This window comes from Ipomoea triloba, chromosome 12, assembly GCF_003576645.1.
Source record: "Ipomoea triloba cultivar NCNSP0323 chromosome 12, ASM357664v1".
Classification (NCBI taxonomy): domain Eukaryota; kingdom Viridiplantae; phylum Streptophyta; class Magnoliopsida; order Solanales; family Convolvulaceae; genus Ipomoea; species Ipomoea triloba.
Window position 1 is genome coordinate 431,053 of NC_044927.1, and position 22,551 is coordinate 453,603.

General features: G+C 39.9%; 4 protein-coding genes and 1 non-coding gene across 5 annotated transcripts; 2 read left to right on the plus strand and 3 right to left on the minus strand.

The window, feature by feature from the left end:
* Nucleotides 1–356: 356 nt before the first annotated feature.
* On the minus strand, nt 357–2,229 carry LOC115998148 (cytochrome P450 CYP736A12-like). The gene is made up of 2 exons (XM_031237635.1): nt 1,270–2,229; nt 357–1,155 (listed from the first exon to the last, which is right to left on the minus strand). The coding sequence occupies exons 1-2, from the start codon at nt 2,158–2,160 to the stop codon at nt 541–543; spliced, it is 1,506 nt and encodes a 501-aa protein (XP_031093495.1). The 5' UTR covers nt 2,161–2,229; the 3' UTR covers nt 357–540.
* Nucleotides 2,230–5,975: 3,746 nt separating this feature from the next.
* LOC115997890 (cytochrome P450 CYP736A12-like) lies at nt 5,976–7,588 on the minus strand. The gene is made up of 2 exons (XM_031237309.1): nt 6,710–7,588; nt 5,976–6,590 (listed from the first exon to the last, which is right to left on the minus strand). Exons 1-2 carry the CDS (start codon nt 7,586–7,588, stop codon nt 5,976–5,978), a joined length of 1,494 nt encoding a protein of 497 aa, XP_031093169.1.
* Nucleotides 7,589–16,490: 8,902 nt separating this feature from the next.
* On the minus strand, nt 16,491–18,429 carry LOC116000083 (cytochrome P450 CYP736A12-like). Its single transcript, XM_031240103.1, has 2 exons — nt 17,497–18,429; nt 16,491–17,407 (listed from the first exon to the last, which is right to left on the minus strand). The coding sequence occupies exons 1-2, from the start codon at nt 18,370–18,372 to the stop codon at nt 16,793–16,795; spliced, it is 1,491 nt and encodes a 496-aa protein (XP_031095963.1). The 5' UTR covers nt 18,373–18,429; the 3' UTR covers nt 16,491–16,792.
* A 1,479-nt stretch (nt 18,430–19,908) lies between these two features.
* Nucleotides 19,909–19,980, plus strand: TRNAW-CCA. The gene has a single exon. It is a non-coding gene; the product is annotated as a tRNA-Trp (tRNA).
* An 830-nt stretch (nt 19,981–20,810) lies between these two features.
* LOC115999904 lies at nt 20,811–21,402 on the plus strand. Its single transcript, XM_031239853.1, has one exon. The coding sequence runs from the start codon at nt 20,880–20,882 to the stop codon at nt 21,150–21,152; it is 273 nt and encodes a 90-aa protein (XP_031095713.1). The 5' UTR covers nt 20,811–20,879; the 3' UTR covers nt 21,153–21,402.
* The last annotated feature ends 1,149 nt before the right edge of the window (nt 21,403–22,551 follow it).

Below are 22,551 nucleotides of genomic sequence, written 5' to 3' on the forward strand. Positions count from 1 at the left end.
AATGAGTCATACATTGTAGGCTGACTATATTAGTATAGATTTATAAATAAAAATATATTTGCAACGACCAACATGTGCGAAATATTGTCATGGTAGTTACGTTGGTGCCTATCTTCCATGATAATTTGCATTTCCTACTTTCTTGTCCATTTTACGATCCTAGATAGGACAACGGAAAAAGATCTTTTGAGCAAGATTCAGACTCTTAGTTGTATTCAAGTTACGTCAAATTTCAAATTAACACTTTGGAGAGTGTGAAAGTTCTAATAAGAATAAGAAGAATAAAGAAGAACATGAACAATAATATTATATTTCTCTCCCATAATTCATGGTATTATTTTTTTCCTCAAAAAGTATTACACTTTTAACAAACAATTTATTTATAATTAGCATTAAATTTTTCAGCATAATTATTACATTTCCATCTCACGTGCCTCACATATAAAAATTCGTTAAACGATCTCACAGATAAATATCCATGAGACAGTCTCACTGTAGAAGAATACAACCTACTGACAAGAATTTATTTATAAAAATAATTTAAACACACAGTTGATATTTAGGAACCGCCATCAAATTCTTAGCTCGACTGATAACCACACCGAAGTGCTCAGTCATGTCCAAGTCTTTAGGTAACGTCCCATTTGGAAGATCCCAATCAAAGCAATGTATTAATTGTGCCACCACCAATCGAACTGTTGTTAATCCGAGTTGCATACCAGGACAGCTTCTCCTCCCTGATCCAAATGGGAGATACTCAAAATGCTTGCCTCTATAATCAACAGCATTTTCATTGAATCTTTTTGGAATAAACTTCTCTGGATCGCTCCACACATTTGGGTCACGTGCAATTGCCCAAGCATTCACAATGATTCTTGATTTTTTAGGTATATGAAAGCCATCAACTATACAATCCTCTATGGATGCATGAGGAACGAGTAACGGCACAATCAAATGCAACCTTAAGGATTCTTTTATAACCATTTCTAAGTATTCAAAGTGCTCCAAATCCTCCTCTTCCACCATCCTATCATACCCTACTTGTCTCTCTATTTCCTTCTTCACTTTCTTCATTATTTCTGGGTTTTTTAAGAGCTCAGACATTATCCAATCTATTGCTGTTGACGATGTGTCCATTGAAGTTACAAGCAAATCCTACAAAGTCAAGATTTTATTAAAATTAGGCGACAAAATTACCATGCTAAATGAAAAATTGATAATCAAGTTTTTGAGAGACCATGTAAATTGTTGAAAGAAATGTATAATTACCAGCATCATAGATTTGACATGTTCCCGCCTGAATTCAAACGAAGTTTCTCCGGACCTTCTAATTTCCAGCATTATATCAACAAAGTCCTTTGTTGTTTGAGTGTTACCTTGGTTTTTAGCTTGTTGTTCATGCTCATCGATGATCTTCTCAAAGAATTGGTCAAAGAGCTGGGCAACATCCTTCATCCGTCTTGTCAAATTTTGGGTATCAATCTTACTAAAATAAGGAATATAATCTCCGAGATTAGGAATACCCGTTAGATGAAGTGATTCTTGAATCACAGCCTTGAATCCCTTCTCACCAAGGTCTTTATCCTCGTACTTCTTCCCAAACACCATCCGACAGCTCATGTCTGCGCTCATGGAAGAAACCTTGGCACTCAAATCAACAGCCTCTCCTGTCTTAGCCGCTTGTTTGCACGATTCTATGAGAAGACGCAACTCCTCTCGTCTCATGGATTGAAACGAATTGATCTTGGCGTTGCTTAGGAGCTCCAAAGTGCAGAGCTTTCGCATGTTGCGCCAGAACGGACCGTATTCGCCAAACACCATACTTTTCTGGCCATAGGCCATGTACTTTGCGGCCTCTGAGGGTGGCCTGGACGCGAAATTGAGATCGTGTGTCTTGAGAAACAGTTCCGCGGCTTGCGGGGACGAGACAACAATGTTGTCCACGAAACCGAAGCGTAAATGCATGATAGGGCCGTGGATTTTGGCGAGTTTTTGAAGGTCTTGATGGGGGGTTTTGCCCACCAAATGGAGGTGTCCCAAGATTGGAAGCCTTCTGGGACTGGGTGGGAGCCTTTTCTTTCTGCTCTTTAGAAATGTGTTGCAGATAGAAATGGCTGCAAGCATTGCTAATGCTGCCCAAATCCATGTCGTTTTGATCATGGTTCTTGGTAGAGATCGATGATGGATATGTAAATTTGAAGTGAATATAATATGCTTGTTAATGTTGTTGTTCTAGGACAATATTGAATCGTATCAATGTGTGCTTCTATTTATATATAAATATGGACTTTAATTTCTTGTTCTGTCACATTCACTTCACATGCAACGTAACTTGCTTAATTAGTACCACTTGTCTAGCACCCTCTCTTTGACTTAAGGATATCCACACAAAAAAAAAAACAAACAAACAATCAAACAAAATTTGCATTTTCAAATCTCTCTGACTTATGAATTTTCAAAAAATAAAATTCAAATTTTGATTTTTCTGACCTCTTTGACTTGCTATATCCCTGCAATACTCTCTCCCTCTCAAAAGTAGATTCCATGTACTCCCACATCATAAATTTGTAAATTCTTCACTATTTTTTCAGCATCCCTACAATACTCTCTCATTTTAAAAGATGGTTCCACTTTTATTTTTATATTATAAATATAATAATAAAACATGGCAGTCTTTTGCAAGCTTAATTACAAGCTTATTATTATAAGTTATTTATAGCAAGTTTACAAGCCACATAAGCTATCAAAATAAAACAAAAATAAATTAAAATTTTTTTTGGAAAGGTTCACTTATTGGGATGAGAATACTTTTAAGAATTTCAAAAGAAAAAATTCAAAATTTGATTTTCCTAAATTTGTGAATTACTACCCGAGTACCCGTATCAATGTGTGCATATAGAAAAATATAGTCATACAAAAGGGTAGGCAAGTGGATTGAGTATTCATGTATTTGAAAATGTCATGAGTTTAATTGTTATTAACAATGTAACTTACTTTTTTGTCGAGATAGTTAAATAAAATCTTTTTAATGTGATTTACTTCTGCTCTCATTTTCTTCTTATTTCGACTAGTATATAAAAGCAAACTTTATCCAATATATACACTTAAATGATAACTAACAGAGTTTCTTAATAATTTATAATAATGATTTAAAAAAAGAAGAAGAAGAAGAAGAAGAAATTTCTTGTTATGTTACAAGTACTTCGAAAGTTAGGTTCTTGCCTATTCGGCTATTCCCAGCATCCTCTCTTTGACTAAAGAGTTTTCTAAAAACATCATCCAATCTGAATTTTTCAATCTTTGTGAATTACGTAGAAATGGTTCAATGCCGTATCTAAGAGGCAATTTTGTGCATTTTGGAGAGTTTTTTTGAAGAAAAATTTAGAGTATGATTTTTGAATAAATGAGAACGTTGTTCTTTTGTTTTTTTTTTTTTTTTTTTTCTGGAACCCTGCAAATTAAGTCTTTTATGGCCGCCATTGATTAAGAATTTTGGAGAAAGAAATGCACAAATGTCGTACCAACTAATGAGCTTGTTCTAAGTATTTTATTTAGAAATTCACTTAACTTTGATAGTTTTTGACATCCCTTTTGTTCCATTTCTTGAGAATGATATCGGACGTGAGAATATTCCCTTACACAACATCTCACCACTAAAATCAAAATTCAGTAAGTTTATGATCTAACAATTGATATTAGAGCAAATATGTTATGCCGTTGAAGTTGACAGGTGCCAAAAGGGAATTGTTTATGCTTGGGATGGCAACGAGGCGAAGATTATACTCCTCATTCTCATTGGGGAATAAAAACTTCTCCCCATCTCTATTCTCGCGGGAAATTTTCGGGGACGAAGAATCACAACTCCCTTATCCGTCCTAATGCCAGATTAATAATTTAGTACAATTTTTAATATTTAGGTGAAAACTTTAAATATTAAGTGCTTAATTTAAACTATTAAATACAAATATTAGTCAAGAATTAAATCTTTAATTCTTCGTAACTTCATAAATATATATATATATATATATATATATATATATATATATGGGCGCAATCATGTGAGAACGAGTGCACATGAGAGAACTAAAACCAATTACAACCGTGAGCCGTCCATCTGAAAAAATCCACCGAATCAAATATAACAGGATTAAAAAATGCGATGACATTTTTGTAAATAATTTAAACTGCAAAATATTATGTATACACAATTTCTTTAACACGTTAAAACAAATCAATACACTGCAAAATTTACCGGACGGGTACCGATATTTATTTACAAGTAAAAATACAGGATTACAGGAATTGAATAAGCAATTACCTGGCCTAATATGGACATGGGGAGAGGAATCTGCCCACCCCCCATTATTATAATTTACAAACCTCAACTAATTGTTGTAGATAAGAAGAATGCAACCACCGCTAGGGAGGCGGCTGTCCAAATTCCATGGTTCTTCATCATGGTTTTTGGCTGTTTCTTAGTAGAGATGATGATGAATATGTAACTTTGATGGTCAATAATTCAATATATGGTTATTAATGTAGTTGCTATTGTATTCTTGAATCATATCAATGTGTGGTTATATAAAGATATGGCCTTTAACTAACAAAAGAAGTGCAAGGAGTTAAACTAGCTTAGATTGTTCAGAGCTGACCCACTCAAATTAAAAAAGTCAATAGATCACTTTCACTGGAAGTGAAACTTAAAACTTTGTGGTTATCAAACCAAACGTCTAACTAACTTGGTTGGGATTGTCTTTTCCAGCATCTTCTTTACACAAATCAAAAGTCGAACTTAAAATTTATGATTACCGTAAATTGACGTAACTTAGTGGAATATACATCATAAGGTGGTGGAAACCCCAATGTTCTGATTTGATTTTTGGACCCAAGTTTTAGAAAAAATTACATTTATTGCAAGTTAATCCACGCAGGTGTTAATTTTTCTATAAATATGATTTTTAAAAATATATATATCTTCAATCTCTATTGATAACACCTTGAGTGACATTGAATAAAAAAAAATAGTGAAGATATGTATCACGTTCTACTTTTTAATCTGATCTATTATAATTATAAGAATCTCTATAATGTCAACTTTAATTTGTTTAAAACTCTCTTCTCCAAATTATATAGGGTCACACTTGTGTGATACCGTCTCACGGATCCTTATTCGTGAGATGGGTCGGGTCGGGTCAACGCACCATGCAAATGTCATACTTATATGCTCAAATATAACACTAATCAAGAATACAATTTTTGTTACTTATAAAAGAAAAAGTAATACATTTTTCATAATAAGTAATGTTAGTTGACAAGTCCCTCTTACTTATAAGGGCAAATATAATACTTTTTGAGAAAAAATGTAATACTTTTTAATCGAAATGTAAAAGTATTGTATTTACCTTAAAAGTATTACATTTACCCTTATAAGTAACAAAAATTTTATTCCTTATTAGTATTGCATTTGAGCATATAAGTATGACATTTGTGCATATAAGTGTTACATTTGCATATTGACCCGACCCGACCCGACCCGTCTCAAGAGACGGTCTCACATAAGTTTTTGCCAATTATATAATGTTTCTTTCCCATACATTAGGCGCATTATTATATGTTTTATAATAATTTATAATCCGCGTGAATCATGGCTTAGCTTAGTGATTGTGGTGAATCATTGACCAAAAGGTAAACTCACAACATTTCTTAACACGTTAAAACAAATCAATACACTGCAAAATTTACCGGACGGGTACAGATATTTATTTACAAGCAAAATAACAGGAATAAGCAATAATTACCTGGCCTGGCCTATTACGGACATGGGGAGCGGAATCTGCCCACGCCCCAATGCCCCATTAATTGTTGTAGATCAGAAGAATGCAACCACCGACAAGCATTTATTTATAAAAATTGAAATACAATTTGTTTTTTTTCTTTCTTTCTATCTTCGGGTTAACAAATTAGCATAAAGTAATTTAAACACGTAATTGATATTTAGGAATCGCCATCAAATTCTTAGCTCGACTTATAACAACACCGAAGTGTTCAGTCATGTCCAAGTCTTCCGGTAACGTTCCATTTGGAAGATTCCAATCAAAGCAATGTATTAATTGTGCCACCACCAATCGAACTGTTGTTATTCCAAGTTGCATACCAGGACAACTTCTCCTCCCTGATCCAAATGGGAGATACTCAAAATGCTTACCTCTATAATCAACATTACTTCCTTTGAATCTTTCTGGGAGGAACTTCTCAGGATCCGTCCACACATTTGGGTCACGCCCAATTGCCCAAGCATTCACAATGATTCTTGATTTTTTAGGTATATGAAAGCCATCAACTATACAATCCTCTATGGATGCATGAGGAACCAGTAACGGCACAACCGGATGCAACCTTAAGGATTCTTTTATAACCAGATCTAAGTATTCAAAGTGCTCCAGATCCTCCTCCTCCACCATCCTACCTAATCCTACTTGTCCCTCTATCTCCTTCTTCACCTTCTTCATTATTTCTGGGTGCCTGATGAGTTCAGACATTGTCCAATCTATTGCTGTCGAGGATGTGTCCATTGAAGTTACAAGCAAATCCTACAAAGATATAGAAATTAAGTGAAAATAAGTGCTAGTTTAGTTTACAACTACTATATATGGAAGTGTGTTGAGAAATCGAGAATATATGTAAATTGTTGAAAGAGATGTATAATTACCACCATCATAGATTTAACATGTTCACGCGTGAACTCAAACAAAGTTTCTCCGGACCTTCTGATTTCTAGCATTATATCAACAAAATCCTTTGTAGTTTGAGTGTTACCTCCCTTTTGAGCAAGTTCATGCTCATCAATGATTCTCTCAAAGAATTGGTCAAAGAGCTTAGCAACGGCCTTCATCCGTCTTGTCAATCCCTGAATATCAAGCTTACCAAGATAAGGAAAATAATCTCCAAGATTAGGTAAACCCGTTAGATGAAGTGATTCTTGAATCACAGCCTTAAACCCCTTCTCACCGATATCATTATCCTCGTACTTCCTCCCAAAAACCATCCGACAGCTCATGTCTGCACCCATGGAAGAAACCTTAGCACTCAAATCAACAGCCTCTCCTTTCATAGCCGCTTGCTTGAACGATTCTATGAGAAGACACAACTCCTCGCGTCTCATGGATTGAAACGAATTGATCTTGGCGTTGCTTAGGAGCTCCGAAGTGCAGAGCTTTCGCATGTTGCGCCAGAAAGGACCGTATTCGCCAAACACCATGTCCTTTTGGCCATAGCCCATGTACTTTGCGGCCTCTGAGGGTGGCCTGGATGCGAAATTGAGATCGTGGGTCTTGAGAAACAGCTCGGCGGCTTGCGGGGACGAGACGATGATGTTGTCGACGAATCCGAGGCGCAAATGCATGATAGGGCCGTGGATTTTGGCGAGTTTTTGAAGATCTTGATGGGGGGTTTTCCCCACCAAGTGGAGGTGTCCCAAGATTGGAAGCCTTCTGGGACCGGGCGGCAGCCTCTTCCTTCTGCTCTTCAGAAAACTGTTGCAGATAGAAATGCTTGCAAGCACTGCAAAGGCTGTCCAAAACCATGGCATCTTCATCATGGGTTTTTTGGCTGTTTCTTGATAGAGATGAGGAATATGTAACTTTGATGGTCAATATATAATTCAATATAGGGTTAATAAACTAGCTAAGGATGTTTAGAACTGACAGGCTCAAACTAAGAAAGTCAGTACACCACCTTACTGGATATAAATAGTAGTGATAGCGTAAATGTAAACGGGTCTACGATTACGCTACGAATACGTGTGTTACGTGTGGTGAAGGATGCCGCTCGGCCAGTCAATCGGTCGCTCTACCGGTTGACGACTGAGCGGTAAGAAGCTATGTCGCTCTACGGGTGACGAACAATAACAAGGAGAGAGCAAGAGAGACGAATGAGCAAATCACAAGTGTATTAGTGTAGTACTAATGAGTTATCCCCCTCTCTCCCAGCGAGGGGAATTAGCCCTATATTTATACAAAGTGGATTCACTATGCACATGGTGTCTGATATGCAAGTGGAGGGCATATGGGCTGTCACTCCGCAAAATGCGCATCGGTTTGCTCGAAGTGGTTGAGTTACTCGAGGTGATGAAAACACGGATCCCTTGTTCCCGAAAAGTTGTCGGTCGTCACATCAAGCAACTGTTGCGCTCGTGAGCCTCCAATCCACAAGGTGTGTTGCTTCCGATCATGCGGCCGACGGACCGGGTGACCGTCGACGGACCGGTTGGGTGACCGTTGACGGACAGGTTGGGTGACCGACGGACAGGTGATTTACGGACCGACTAGTACATGTGCATATTTACCCATCACAAGTCCCCCACTTCTTGAATCTGCGAGAGTCGTCAGGTTCAAGAAGTAGAATGTGCTCCAGGCGGCTAACTTGTTGCGAGCAAAGTCTCCCTGGCTTGAATGCCTTGATAGTCCGTGATGAACCCCTCAAGTTTGATTTGAGCAGGAGGGGCGTGATTTACGCGGGTTGCCTCGTTAAAAACCTTAGACTAAGAAAAACCCTTTGGGAAAAAACCTAGCTAAGGGAAAAAGAGTACAACCGAAAGCATAATCACTAAAGACGGGTTTGTCCTGGTTGTTTCCGGTCGTCGAGCAATGGATCATTTAGCGGATTTTGTTCACATCTTTTCCATGGTTTGGAGATGGGTCTTCCCTTGGTGATACCTTGGTCGTTGACGGACCAATCAAGTTTTCCACGGCTGGGGATGAGGAAGGTAGCACATACGAATCACCGAGTGGTTGACTTGACCAGGCGGATCCAGACCAAATGGGGTGATTGTTACCGGTCAGCTGAGTGATTTTTATGATTTGACCACCTGCGTGTATATTTCCTCCAGTTTGATACTTTGGACTTGCCAAGAACAATGCTCCCACTAGTAGTCTTACAAGACCCATTAGCCTTTTTGGATCAACCCACTTTCTCAAAAAACCCAAATTTTTTTTTTTGTATAAATATCTTCCTACCATCTTCACTTCACAATCAAGACATTCCTAAGCTCTCAAAGCTGTCAAGTGTATCATCAATCACCTCCAAAGCCACCAAGACCAAGCAGGTAAAACATTATAACTCTCTTTCTTTTTTTTTTTTTTTTTTTTTTGAGATCAGATCTGGAAATCATAAAACAGATTTCCAGATCTGATCTCTGCTCCAGTCGCCGGCGACTGGAGCAGAGCCCAGTCGGCGGCGCCAACTGGACGAATCCAGTCGGCGACCGCCGACTGGAGGGAAAAAGGCCGGCGACTGCCGACTGGTGCCCAGTCGGCAGTCGTCGGCTTTTTGGGGCGACGTCGAGCGGCCCGCTCGACGTCGACCGAAACGCTCGGTCGACGTCGAGCGGGCTGCTCGACGTCGACCGATCTGGCCGACGTCGAGCGGCCTGCTCGACGTCGACCGGACATGGCCGACGTCGAGCAGGCTGCTCGACGTCGGCCATCCCCCTCCCCCCTTTTTTTTTTTTTTTATTTTTTTTATTTTATTCTATTTTTTTTTTTTTACAAATAAAAAATAACAATAATACATGCTGCGACTAAAAAACTAAACGCTGCAACTAAAAAAAAAAATTGATGCCATTTGTTTTGCCGTTGCTTCTTCGCTATGTTGTTTGTCCGTGGTATGTCACCTACATTCCTTTGCTAATGTAGCATGTCGCAAGACAAAAAGTGGTGTATGCGCGACTATGACAGCGATGATGAGGATGTTAGTGCGTCTGAGGAATCGAGTAATTCTGACGATGAGCCCCAAGCTCGTTCGCACGTTACCCCGCGATCCAAGCGTTCAAAAATTCCATCAAAGAATTTTGAGGTTCAACTAGGCGAAGGTACCTCCCATAATCCCAAGGAACTCTCAAGAAGTCAAACTAGAGTATCACGTGACTATGTCGACTTGGATTCCGATGGTGCTCGTATCGTTGGAATTGATTTTACCGACAAAGAGGTAGAACAACTCAAGAAGCTAATTGGAAAGGGGATTTCTTACTCAATTGATCGTCGTCCTTCCAACATCATCGATTGCCACCAAAAAAATTGGGTAGGTGTGCACTTTGATTCCTTGAAAGCCGGTTTGCGCATCCCCTTTGACCCATTCCTTGTTGACTTCGTGAATTATTACGGCATAGTTCCAGGTCAGATAGCACCCAACGCACACCGTATTCTTGCATGCTACCCTCAGATTTGCAAACGCCACCAAGTGCCTTGTACACTAGAACTCTTCAATTTTCTCCATCTGGTAAAGTGCATGGGGAAGAACCATCGCAACGGTTTTGTCATTATCCAATGTCGTGGGACAGCTGGGAAAGTTTCTGACTTGCCTGACAACAACCGTAGATGGAAAGAAAAATTTCTTCGGGTTCGTTTGGATGGTGATCTTCCTTTCAAAAATGAATGGTCTCGTCGGATGCGTAAGTGCGTGGTACCCCTTGAGACTCCAAAGATTCACATTGCTGTTGAGAAGATTAAGTCTGAATGCTATTCTTGGGAGATTTACCACTCCGCAGAGGCTTTTGATGCAGCTCAACTCCCTGCTCCAACTTACGGGGCCCAAGGTTGGATCTTAAACAGTTAGCACATGTCTCCCCTTTTTATCTTTGATTCCTCACACGATTTGTTATTTCTTATTAACATCCAGGAACGCCGGATATTGATCCTGAATTAAAGGAACTGCTAGGTGCAGGCGCAAGCGGGAGTAGTCGACCTGGATTGCCAAAGATTATTTTGAAAAAGAAATTTGTACCTCCTACTATCCCCGTTATGAATTTGGTAGCCCTGGCTTTCCTTCTGCTCCGTTTCCCCCTAAATCACATGGGAAGCGTCCCATAGGTGAGGTTGAAAGTGAGGTGTCGGGGAACGCTTTTGCCACTTGTCCTAACCTCGACGGGGGGTCTCCACTTGTGAGCGCGTTGACCCGCGCACCAGTTGATTTGCGAAAAATGTTCGATCTGTTACTCCAACCGAGTCCTCCACCCTCGGGCATCGCCACTTTGTCCAACGAAAAAGTTGCTGAGCAGCTAGCCCATCACCTAGCTAACGTACTTACTCCAATCATTGAGTTGCTGATCTCTCTTTTCTTCGTTTGGTACTTTCTAAACTGTGGTTTATGATCGTGTTTATGTCAGGTTGCTAGCACAGGCGCCGAGCTGTTCCTGCGATGCCAGCTTACTGCTATAGGATGGGAAAAGGAAACACAATCACTCAGGGCCACCGTGAGGGATCAGGAAAACCAACTCGAATCTCGTCGAGAACAAATATCCCATTTGGACGCCCAACTCTATTCTTTGGGACAGTATCCAAATTTCGATCAGTTTCGTCGAGATGCCATTGCTTATTTCGTATCTCGACCATCCGAGGTGCCCGGTCTGTTATCTGCTTTATGTCCCTCCGAGGATGCGGCCATTCCTTTGTTCCATATGTTCCGAGAAGACCCAGTGATATCAGCGATGATACGTAAGGTGACCGCATGGGGTTATCTCAAAGGAACAAGGGGCATGCAACAAACTTTGTATCACATATTACAAAATGCTCTCCCTGAGGATTGGGAATCGGTTCGTACCGTTCTGCCCGAAGATCTGACACCTCCTGGTCCAGAGCCCTTCAAGAAGCCTCCGACGGGTCCTTCCTCATCGCGTGGTCAAGATCCATGATTGTTTTGTCCTCCATAGTCGTAGTTTCTTGTTTGTGGAGTGTGATCGAGAGACCGACCCCGCTTGTGTCGGTTGTACTTTTAACTTTGCGTGTATGAATCATTTCCTTCCTTCACTTTGTCATTACGTAACATGTTGTTTCCTTGATTGGGTGTTTGCTCGTGGACGCCATTGGTTGATTTGTCGACAGATGCCTCACATCCATGTGGTCAATTGACATATCACTTTGTCACAAGTTACTTGACATCAGAGTGGTTGGCCAAGTGTACGTTGCCATCCAGGTGGCCGATCGTCCGTTGCTCCTCATCCAAGCGATTTGTCTACCGATTGCTCGCCATACCGACATAGATTGTTTATCGTCCAAGTGATTGATCAAAACACGGTAGATTACTACACACCAAGTAATCTGTCGATATGCAAGTGGTTGTTCAACATATCACTCTGTCAATGGCTTGATGTTGAAGTGGTTGTTGTCCGTTGAAGGTGGCTAGGCTTCCCAGCGGATGATCGACCAGATTGCATAACATTCAAGTGGTCGAATCGCCCGTCACACGAAGTGCTTAGTAAACAGGTGTAGGTTGATTGGCGTCCACAAATGCTTCGCTCGTCGGTGCAGGTTGTGCTTGGTTGGCTGGGACAGGTTGATCGGCATCCACAAGTGTTTCGCGTTGGTGCGGGTTGTGCTTGGTTGGCTGGTGCAGGTTGATCGGCATCCGCAAGTGTTTCGCTCGTTGGTGCGGGTTGTGCTTGGTTGGCTGGTGCAGGTTGATCGGCATCCGCAAGTGTTTCGCTCGTCGGTGCGGGTTGTGCTTGGTTGGCTGGTGCAGGTTGATCGGCATCCGCAAGTGTTTCGCTCGTCGGTGCAGGTTGTGCTTGGTTGGCTGGTGTTGGTTGCTTGACTCCCAAGATGTTGGTCGACTGATCAACCATCTTGCAAATTCCTTGACATAAGATAATATTCAAGCTTCTCTATGCTTTCTTGCAGTTTTTCAAGTAGTACATTCTCTTATCTCTTCAAGCTTCTCTATGCTTTCTTGCAATTTCTCAAGTAGTATATTCTTCCATCCAACTCTCGCTGCTAACAAACTTGCACAACTTGGCTGCTCTGATGGTTACATTTACTCGTGCATGTCGAACAAAACCCCAAACGAAGATTCAGGTTGAACAAAACCCCAAACGAATATTCGTGCAGGTCAAACAAACCCACAAACGGAGATCCGTGCAGGTCGAACAAAACCCCAAGCGGAGATCCGTGCAGTTCGAATAAAACCCCAAACGTGCAGGTCGAACACAACCCCAAACGAACGTGCAGGCCGAACACAACCCCAAACGAAGATTCGTGCAGGGCGAACAAAACCCCAAACGGATCCGTGCAGGGCGAACAAAACCCCAAACGGATCCGTGCAGGGCGAACAAAACCCCAAACGGATCCGTGCAGGGCGAACAAAACCCCAAACGGATCCGTGCAGGGCGAACAAAACCCCAAACGGATCCGTGCAGGGCGAACAAAACCCCAAACGGATCCGTGCAGGGCGAACAAAACCCCAAACGGATCCGTGCAGGGCGAACAAAACCCCAAACGGATCCGTGCAGGGCGAACAAAACCCCAAACGGATCCGTGCAGGGCGAACAAAACCCCAAACGGATCCGTGCAGGGCGAACAAAACCCCAAACGGATCCGTGCAGGGCGAACAAAACCCCAAACGGATCCGTGCAGGGCGAACAAAACCCCAAACGGATCCGTGCAGGGCGAACAAAACCCCAAACGGATCCGTGCAGGGCGAACAAAACCCCAAACGGATCCGTGCAGGGCGAACAAAACCCCAAACGGATCCGTGCAGGGCGAACAAAACCCCAAACGGATCCGTGCAGGGCGAACAAAACCCCAAACGGATCCGTGCAGGTCGAACAAAACCCCAAGCGGAGATCCGTGCAGTTCGAATAAAACCCCAAACGTGCAGGTCGAACACAACCCCAAACGAACGTGCAGGTCGAACACAACCCCAAACGAACGTGCAGGTCGAACAAAACTCCAAACGAAGAAGTCTAAGACTTGTAGGATCCAATGGTCAGACAGCTGACCCATTCTTCCATGCATCTTGGTAGTCCACCCGACCAGCTAAGCCTTCCGTTCCGCTTGTAGTGCGTTCTTTGAGCCGCTTCTTTGTAATCATTCGTGATGTTTGTCGATCATGGTTACCTCGAAGCCCCAATCGGAATTTAGCACTCTTTCGAATTCGATCGAAAACACTTCTGCGTTGTATGACGTCATCCTGTCGATGCTTTTTATGTTCTTCTCGATCTAGTCTTTGCGTACGATTCGCCAATCGAACTTCCTCTTGGTTGCTCCCTTGAGGTTGTGGATGCTACTGTTGTACATGGAAAAGTTGAGGCATTTGTTGTTGAGCGACAGGACTCTGAGGGTTCGTCATCATTCGGGGGTGGGTGTCGTAACATAGTACCCAAGAGTTCCCAGCCCTGGTTGGCATATCGGTGTGGACCCATGTTGTGGTGCTCCTTGTATTTGATTCCCTCCCAATATTCCTGGTGTTGAGATCAACGTTTGGCCTACTGGTAGCAACATGGCACATGTAATTGTCATTCGAAAGTTTGTTTGTCCAGCATGTAGGCCTTCGCTCGAACCAACCGGTTGGGTTGGTTGTATGTTTTTTCTTGACGGATTGGACGTGAGCTCGTTGTTCAAGTTCCTTGACCGATCTAATTGTTGACGTAGATCGTCCTCTAGAAATGCTTTAGTCATCTGACGGGTTGAATTTCTCTTTCGCATGTGACTTCGGCTACGATTTCTCCTGCTGTTCGTCATTTCAAGATGGATAACTGTGTGAAGAAATAAAAGATATCGGGATAGAACAGAGTGACTCGTTCAATCCCCACGGACGGCGCCAATGATAGCGTAAATGTAAACGGGTCTACGATTACGCTACGAATACGTGTGTTACGTGTGGTGAAGGATGCCGCTCGGCCGGTCAATCGGTCGCTCTACCGGTTGACGACTGAGCGGTAAGAAGCTATGTCGCTCTACGGGTGACGAACAATAACAAGGAGAAAGCAAGAGAGACGAATGAGCAAATCACAAGTGTATTAGTGTAGTACTAATGAGTTATCCCCCTCTCTCCCAGCGAGGGGAATTAGCCCTATATTTATACAAAGTGGATTCACTATGCACATGGTGTCTGATATGCAAGTGGAGGGCATATGGGCTGTCACTCCGCAAAATGCGCATCGGTTTGCTCGAAGTGGTTGAGTTACTCGAGGTGATGAAAACACGGATCCCTTGTTCTCGAAAAGTTGTCGGTCGTCACATCAAGCAACTGTTGCGCTCGTGAGCCTCCAATCCACAAGGTGTGTTGCTTCCGATCATGCGGCCGACGGACCGGGTGACCGTCGACGGACCGGTTGGGTGACCGTTGACGGACAGGTTGGGTGACCGACGGACAGGTGATTTACGGACCGACTAGTACATGTGCATATTTACCCATCAAGTAGTGAAGATATGTATCACGTTCTACTTTTTAATCAGACCTAATATAATTAAGAATTTCTATAATGTAAACTTTACTTTAATTTGTTTAAAAGTCTCGATCTTCTCCAAATTATATAATGTTTCTCGCTCTCCCATACATTAGGCGCATTATTATATGTATGTTTCATAATAATTTATAATCCGCGTGAATCATGGCATAGCTTAGTGATTGTGGATTTGTGCTGAATCATTGACCAAAAGGTGGTCATTATCAACTATTCTAATAACTCAATAATTATGTTTTGTTTACTTTCTAAAATCTTCATTACGATTTATTTTCATTATTTTATCATTGAAAAATATGTAAACTCAATTATTATATTATTGATTAATATTTAACATGTGTATAATTTACCTACAAGGCTACAATTCATAATATAATATGTTATTGTATTACGTGTACATAATATAAACCAAGATTTACACGATATAATTTATAGATAAATTCGACCCAGCTTGCGATTGGGTTGTGTGGTCTCTAGCCACAAGGTTGTAAGGTAGAGCTCCTAAGATTCCTTATCCTATCATTGATTACGACAGTCTGTCTGTAAGTCAGATTCTTGGGCCATCCTTCTGGCTTCTTCAACAATAATTGACCGCAAATTATACTGTGGACCATGATCATGACTGATACAGTTACGTTGTGTTGGACTGACACTGCAGTTGTGTTGAAAGGGAACTGCAGTTGCGCGAAACATAGGTCGTTTCATCCGTTCAACACAACTGCAGTTCCAGACGGATGAAACGACCTCCGTTCCGTGCAACTGCAGTTTACTTTCAACACAACTGCAGTATTAGTTCAACACAATTGCAGTATCGACCGTGGACCATGGTCGTCCACGGTATAACGACGGATAATTGAGCTATAAACTTTGAACGACTCTCACAACAATACAGCATATATGTGGGCTGCATTTGCCAAAGTCCAAGTTCTTTTTCCGAGGATGGCCTTTGAGGATAACTTGTATTTCCTTACGAGATTGTTTATACTTTATACCTTTGTAATTAATGTTTTCTAGCACCATATCTGTGATTTGTTGTTTACTTAGTATTAACAGTAGGTCTGGGTGGTGTAGTTGGTTATCACGCTAGTCTCACACACTAGAGGTTCCCGGTTCAAACATGTTATTATTATAATTAAACATGAGAGAGGCAATCACGTTCATAAAGACGAGATTTATCACTAAGGATTGTGAACATTTTTATAGATTAAAAATTGACATTAGATTTCAAACTTGAATAATTGATACAAGAGCTATATAAAAAGTAATTAAATTTATTCATAAACAGGTATATTTATTGATTTCAAACATAGGGATGTTTATGTAGGATCCATATAAGCAGGACTCCTGAACATATACAGATTTATAAGACTCCACAATAATAAGACCAAATAGGGATGACCTAAAAACTGTATTCAGATGGTGTCTACACCAACCATGTACGTACCCATGTTCCTTGACCAATTACCATAAGTGTTTGAGATACACTCCCAACACTTGTTTATTTATCGAAAAAGAGTTTCTTGCTGATTTATTTCTAGTTAACAAACATAAAAGAGACTAAACATTTAATCGATAGGTAGGAACCGCTATTAAATTCTTAGCTCGTCTCACCACAGCACCTAGTTCCTCAGTCATGTCTAAATCATCGGGTAGCATCCCATTTGGAAGATTCCAATCAAAGTAATGAACTAGGTTTGCCACCACTAGTCGAACCACTGTTACGCCGAGCTGCAAACCCGGACAACTTCTCCTCCCCGATCCAAATGGAATAAACTCAAAATCACGACCTCTATAGTCAATTTGACTTCCCTTAAACCTTTCGGGAGTGAACTTCTCTGGATCACTCCATACATTTGGATCACGCCCAATTGCCCAATAGTTTACCCAAATTCTTGCTTTTTTGGGTATGTGAAAGCCATCAATTACACAATCTTCAATCGCTGCATGAGGGAGAAGTAGTGGTGCAACCGGATGAATCCTTAATGATTCTTTTATCACCATTGCTAAGTATTCCAAGCTCTCCAAGTCCTCCTCTTCCACCATCCTATTAGACCCTACATGTCTCTCGATTTCTTCCTTGACTTTCTCCATGATTTTCGGATGTCTAAGAAGTTCAGACATTGTCCAATCTATCACAGAAGATGATGTGTCCATCGAAGTTACAAGCATATCCTGCCATGTACATTATATTCAAAATCAACCCAAATAGTTCAAGATCATATCTATATGTGTAACACTAGATGAATTGTATAATTACATACTAGCATAGTGGACTTGACATGCTCGCGAGTAAATTCAAAAGGAGTTTCTCCAGATTTCATAATCTCCAACATGGTATCAACAAAATCCTTGGTGCCTTTTGTGTCGCCATTGTTTTCAGCTTGTTCGCGTTCATCAATGATTTTCTCAAAAAAGTCATCACAAAGCTTGGCAACGGCCTTCATCCTTCGAGTCAAACCCTGGAAATCAAGCTTACCAAGATATGGGAAATAATCCCCAAGATTAGGGACAGCAGCCAAATACTGAATTTCATCTATCACAGCCTTAAACCCCTTGTCGCCGAGGTCTTTATCCTCGTACCTCTTCCCAAAAACCATCCGACAACTCATGTTGGAACTCATGGAAGAAACCTTGGAGCTCAAATCAACAGCCGCCCCATCCAAAGCCGCCTGCTTGAATGATTCCACGAGAAGACACAATTCCTCTCTTCTCATGGATTGAAAAGAAGCGATCTTTAGATTGCTGAGGAGCTCCAAAGTGCAGAGCTTTCGCATGTTGCGCCAATACGGACCGTATTCGCTCCACGCCAAATCTTTCTGGTCGTAGGAGATGTACTTGGGGGCTTCTTGAGGTGGTCGGGAGGCGAAGTTGAGGTCGTGTGTTTTGAGAAACTGCTGGGCGGCTTGAGGGGACGATACGATGATGTTGTCGACAAACCCGAAGCGTAAATACATAATAGGACCGTAGATTTTGGATAGCTTTTGGAAATCATGGTGGGGATCTTTTCCAATCAAATGGAGGTGCCCTAATATCGGCACCGCTTTGGGACCGGGCGGCAACCTTTTACTCTTCTTCTTCAGAAAGATAGAAACCGCTGCGAACACTGCAAGGGCTATCCAAAACCATGATGTATTCATGGTTGAGATCAGATGAGAAGATGTTTTGTTGTGTTGTAGATATTAATTGGTAAGATCGAGTACTATACGGTTTAATTAGTGTCTGTGAATTTGTTCTGATCGAGTCCACTTTTATAATCATATAGTATTTTGTTTTTTTCCTCTGATTCGGAATCTTTTTTCTCTCTCTCTCTCATCTCACTGATTGCTTGGGAAATTAAATTCCAATTTATTGGGCCGACAGTCGCCATGGCGGAATAGAAAAGCATGCATGGAGTATATGTGTGTATACAGTAACGACTAACGATATGATTAACTTTGCGGTTGTGGCAGCAATAAGGGTGTTTTAGAACTTTCACTAATCTTTGTCCATGTTTGCCAACAAATTCTAAGAAATCCAGCTTTTGACACTTCTAACACCTTCCCGTGAAAGCGGATTGATTTTAAGGACCGACAAAATGTGACACATGCTTTGGAATAATTTTACGAATTATGGAGATTAAATTTTGTAAATATTTTCGTATTAAAATTTCCTTACAGACAATAACCTGTTGAGAAAATAATTAAGTTTTAGAATTATATGACCTTGTGGTCTAGTGGCACCCGATTACCCTCCATGTGGAAGAGGGTGGATTCGAACTTCAGTGGAGACGCTGCTGTCTCTTTGTGCTTTAGTAGTTCAGTTGTAACTATTGTTCACACTTGTCAAAAGGAGCTGGTAGATTTTATTGGCTTTAACATGATGGGATGCTTTGCTAATTAAGTCTAATATTTATTGGACTGAACTATTTGAGTTAGACCAATTATCAATGTTGTTGAATATATATAATGGACTGAACTATTTGGGTTAGACCAATTATCAATGTTGTTGAATTATATAGATATATTGTGAATTAATGTTGGATAATGAAGGTAGATGTTTCCTACTAAGTGATCAGTTGGCCTGGTGGGGTTGAGGAAATTGTTCAAGTAATAATAAAGTCCATTTAGTGGGGAAGAAAATCCATGCCCATCCACCACCTTATCTTCAACAGAGTAGAGTGGTTTGAGATGATAAGGTATTTGCCGTTCTACTTTTCTAGAACGGCAACTAGCGAAACCCAAATCAAATACTACATATATACTTGTCGTCTTGGAAATAAAAACCAAACACGTACTTCATGGAATTGCAATTCACATGGTGATCCTAACTGATAAAAAATCACAAAGTAAATTAGGCTAAATTGTTATACTTAACTGGATTCAAATCAATAAATCTAATAGATAATTTTTATAGGAGTTGAAATTAAATTCAAGAGTAATACACTTTAAATGAAATTTACATTGTGATCCTAACTAATAAAAAATCACAAAGAAGTAAATTAGTTTAAATTGTCATAGTTAACTGGAGAAAAATCAATAAAATTAATAGTAGATAATTTCCATGGGAATCAGCATATACAATATTTGTACAAATATTGATTACTATAGTCAGTGTCAGTCACCACGATTTTGGAATAAACTTTTGCTGTTTATACATGAAGATAAGGTGTTATTGTACGAGAGCTTAAAACATCCGGATCCGTGGCGCAATGGTAGCGCGTCTGACTCCAGATCAGAAGGTTGCGTGTTCGATTCACGTCGGGTTCAAATCCCTTGATCCGAACTTTTTAATGAAAGCTGCGTTCATCACATTAATATCCAAACCCGTCAGAAAATATCTTTCTTGGTGCGTGATTACTCGTTTTGAATGTTGGTTTCTTTGTATGCATCCACTCAGAATTTCAAGTTTCAAAACTTTATCAATAGAGTTATTCAATTTGAGACCCGTCAAATTAGTTCGACTGTTGACTTGATAATCATAAGATTTCAAGTTTAACACCTTCCATGAAAACTGATTTAAGTTGGTCAGCTATGAACAATTTAAGTTGTTTTACCTAATCAATTGGTCACTAAGGTCAAAAGACGAATTTCACCCATATCACACTTTCACGTAGTATTTCTGGCTTTTCCGCGTATTTAATTTGTTTCTTGGAGGGGGAATATGTAGTGACTATCATCATTTTCCCTGCACTCTTTGAGTGGACTGACTGTACAACATGCTCAAGAAGTGCTGTTGAAGCTGTGATTGAAATATTCTAAAACAGAAATGTTACTATTTACCAATAGTTAACTAGATGTATGTAGTGCTGTACCTTTTTTCATGAATCTCCACAAAAAAGCTAAGTAACATGAATCTGTCTGTAGACTGTAGCTTTGATGGACAAACAACTTTCGGTCCCAAATTAAAGACCATTGCAATTGGATAGCACAGACGACAGTGAGAGTGAGACAAAAGCGACTGTCATCAACCAATACAAAAACCCACTACTAAAAATAATTGTAATTAACTAAAATAATGATGATCACCCAAAGAATGCACATGGCAATTGGCAACCTTATCCACTTCTGTCTAAGAACCCACCGTACCCTCTGTTATATATGCCCTGTGAATTGGCTTATCCAGATGAGATGCCCATTGAGCAAAAGCAACTCTGAAAGCTACAGATATGGCGGACATAGCTATCCTGGTGGCGGAGGAATATGAGAGGAGGATCAAGAATGCAAGAAAACTGGGCAGCAGTGAGGGTGAAGTGATTGAGTTGCTGTCAGTGTTTAAGGGTCAGAAACTTGAAGGCTCATCTTCCTCTTTGGTGAAGGTGAAGCTCAGTGGTGGAGAGGAGAAGAGGCTGGAGGTGATGATGATGAAGAAGAAGAACAAGGTTTTGCAGCCTCATTTTGAGGTTGGTGTTGCAGCCAGAAATGGATTCTTCTCTGCTTAATTCATCACCCAAATCAATTTTTTTTCTTTTTTCTTGCCAAGAGTTGTTCATTGTTTTTAATTTCTTCTCAATGTATCATGTTATTTACCTTTGATGATGAAATGTGTAAATTGGTCTAGTAGCACGAGATGGCTCTATCAAATGTAAGGTTTGAGCCTTAGTGGAGACGGTTATCGAGTTTGCATTGTGGAGTTTGAGTAATATTTTTTTTTATATTAAGTAAATATGCAATCTATTGGTTATTGTCTTATGTATTTGTTTGTTTTTATTTTGGAATAATTTAAACTAAAATAAATTATTCATTAAAAATACAATATTTTAATGTGTTTTGCAATTTTAAACAAACACAATCAAATACTTATTAATAACTTTTATTTATTTTATGAAAAATTGAGTAAATAAGTTTTAAAACTATTCGAAGTTTCGAACATCTTTGAATTGAAACAGTTTTGTATCAACATCCAAACTGTTAAAAAGATACAATCAACGTTTAATAGTGTTACGTTGCTGATGGAATTATTATTCATTGTTGTTTTCGACGGTTGCTCATGATAAAAGAGAAGGACAAACGCCCCACATTTGTAACAAGGACAAAGGTCTAGTCTTTATAAAAAACAATCTTCCCATCACTTATATGTGTAACTTTTTTTTTGAACAATACTAACTCTATTAGAGTAGAGTATCCACAGGTTCGAACCCACCACCTCCCATATAAAGGGAAGGGTTTGATGCCACTAGACTACAAGGTCCTTGGCTATATGTGCTTGATAAAAGTGATATTTATATCTTTTTACTTTATAGAGTTTGGTCATTAAAAAAAAAAATCTTGTCCAATGGTATAACTAAACTTTTCTAAATAATTTAAGAGGTTTGCCTAATATTACAGAATATGCCATATAGCATTATAATTTTTTTAAATGGTATTCATTTGCAATTATTCACGATATGAATATAGTATTTAAATATTATAAAAGTAACAATTCAATGTTTTGGCGCTAGAGTAGGTCGTCAGACAATAGACTTGATAACTATAAGCTAAGGTTTCAAATTTAACTTTTTGATAGAGTTATCTATTGACATTCTCGATTTGAGTTCATTAGCTATAAACAATCTAGACTAATTTATTTTTACGGACAGAAATCATAGTACAAACATCACCTAAAATTCACTCTCAAATAATAAATATGTAGTATGAAGTTTCTCATAATTAAAAACCATACAAATCAAATTTGTCACATTATTAGTAAAATAATAATATAATAATAATAATAATAATAATTTGCACAATAATTTCAGTAGATGTGATTTAATGGGATTAGGATCGTGGAACGATGGTGACCCTGATTAGCCATTGGAATCATGTCAATTCTTGAGGCCCATTCCTTGCCAGACTTTATGA

Coding starts and splice junctions, on each gene's coding strand:
- LOC115999904 (XM_031239853.1), top strand. CDS start 20,880: ATGGCGGACATAGCTATCCTGGTGGCGGAGGAATATGAGAGGAGGATC.
- LOC116000083 (XM_031240103.1), bottom strand. CDS start 18,372: ATGAATACATCATGGTTTTGGATAGCCCTTGCAGTGTTCGCAGCGGTT. Junction 17,408..17,496: donor ATGTCAAGTCCACTATGCTA/GTATGTAATTAT, acceptor TGTACATGGCAG/GATATGCTTGTAACTTCGAT.
- LOC115998148 (XM_031237635.1), bottom strand. CDS start 2,160: ATGATCAAAACGACATGGATTTGGGCAGCATTAGCAATGCTTGCAGCC. Junction 1,156..1,269: donor ATGTCAAATCTATGATGCTG/GTAATTATACAT, acceptor TTGACTTTGTAG/GATTTGCTTGTAACTTCAAT.
- LOC115997890 (XM_031237309.1), bottom strand. CDS start 7,588: ATGCCATGGTTTTGGACAGCCTTTGCAGTGCTTGCAAGCATTTCTATC. Junction 6,591..6,709: donor ATGTTAAATCTATGATGGTG/GTAATTATACAT, acceptor ATATCTTTGTAG/GATTTGCTTGTAACTTCAAT.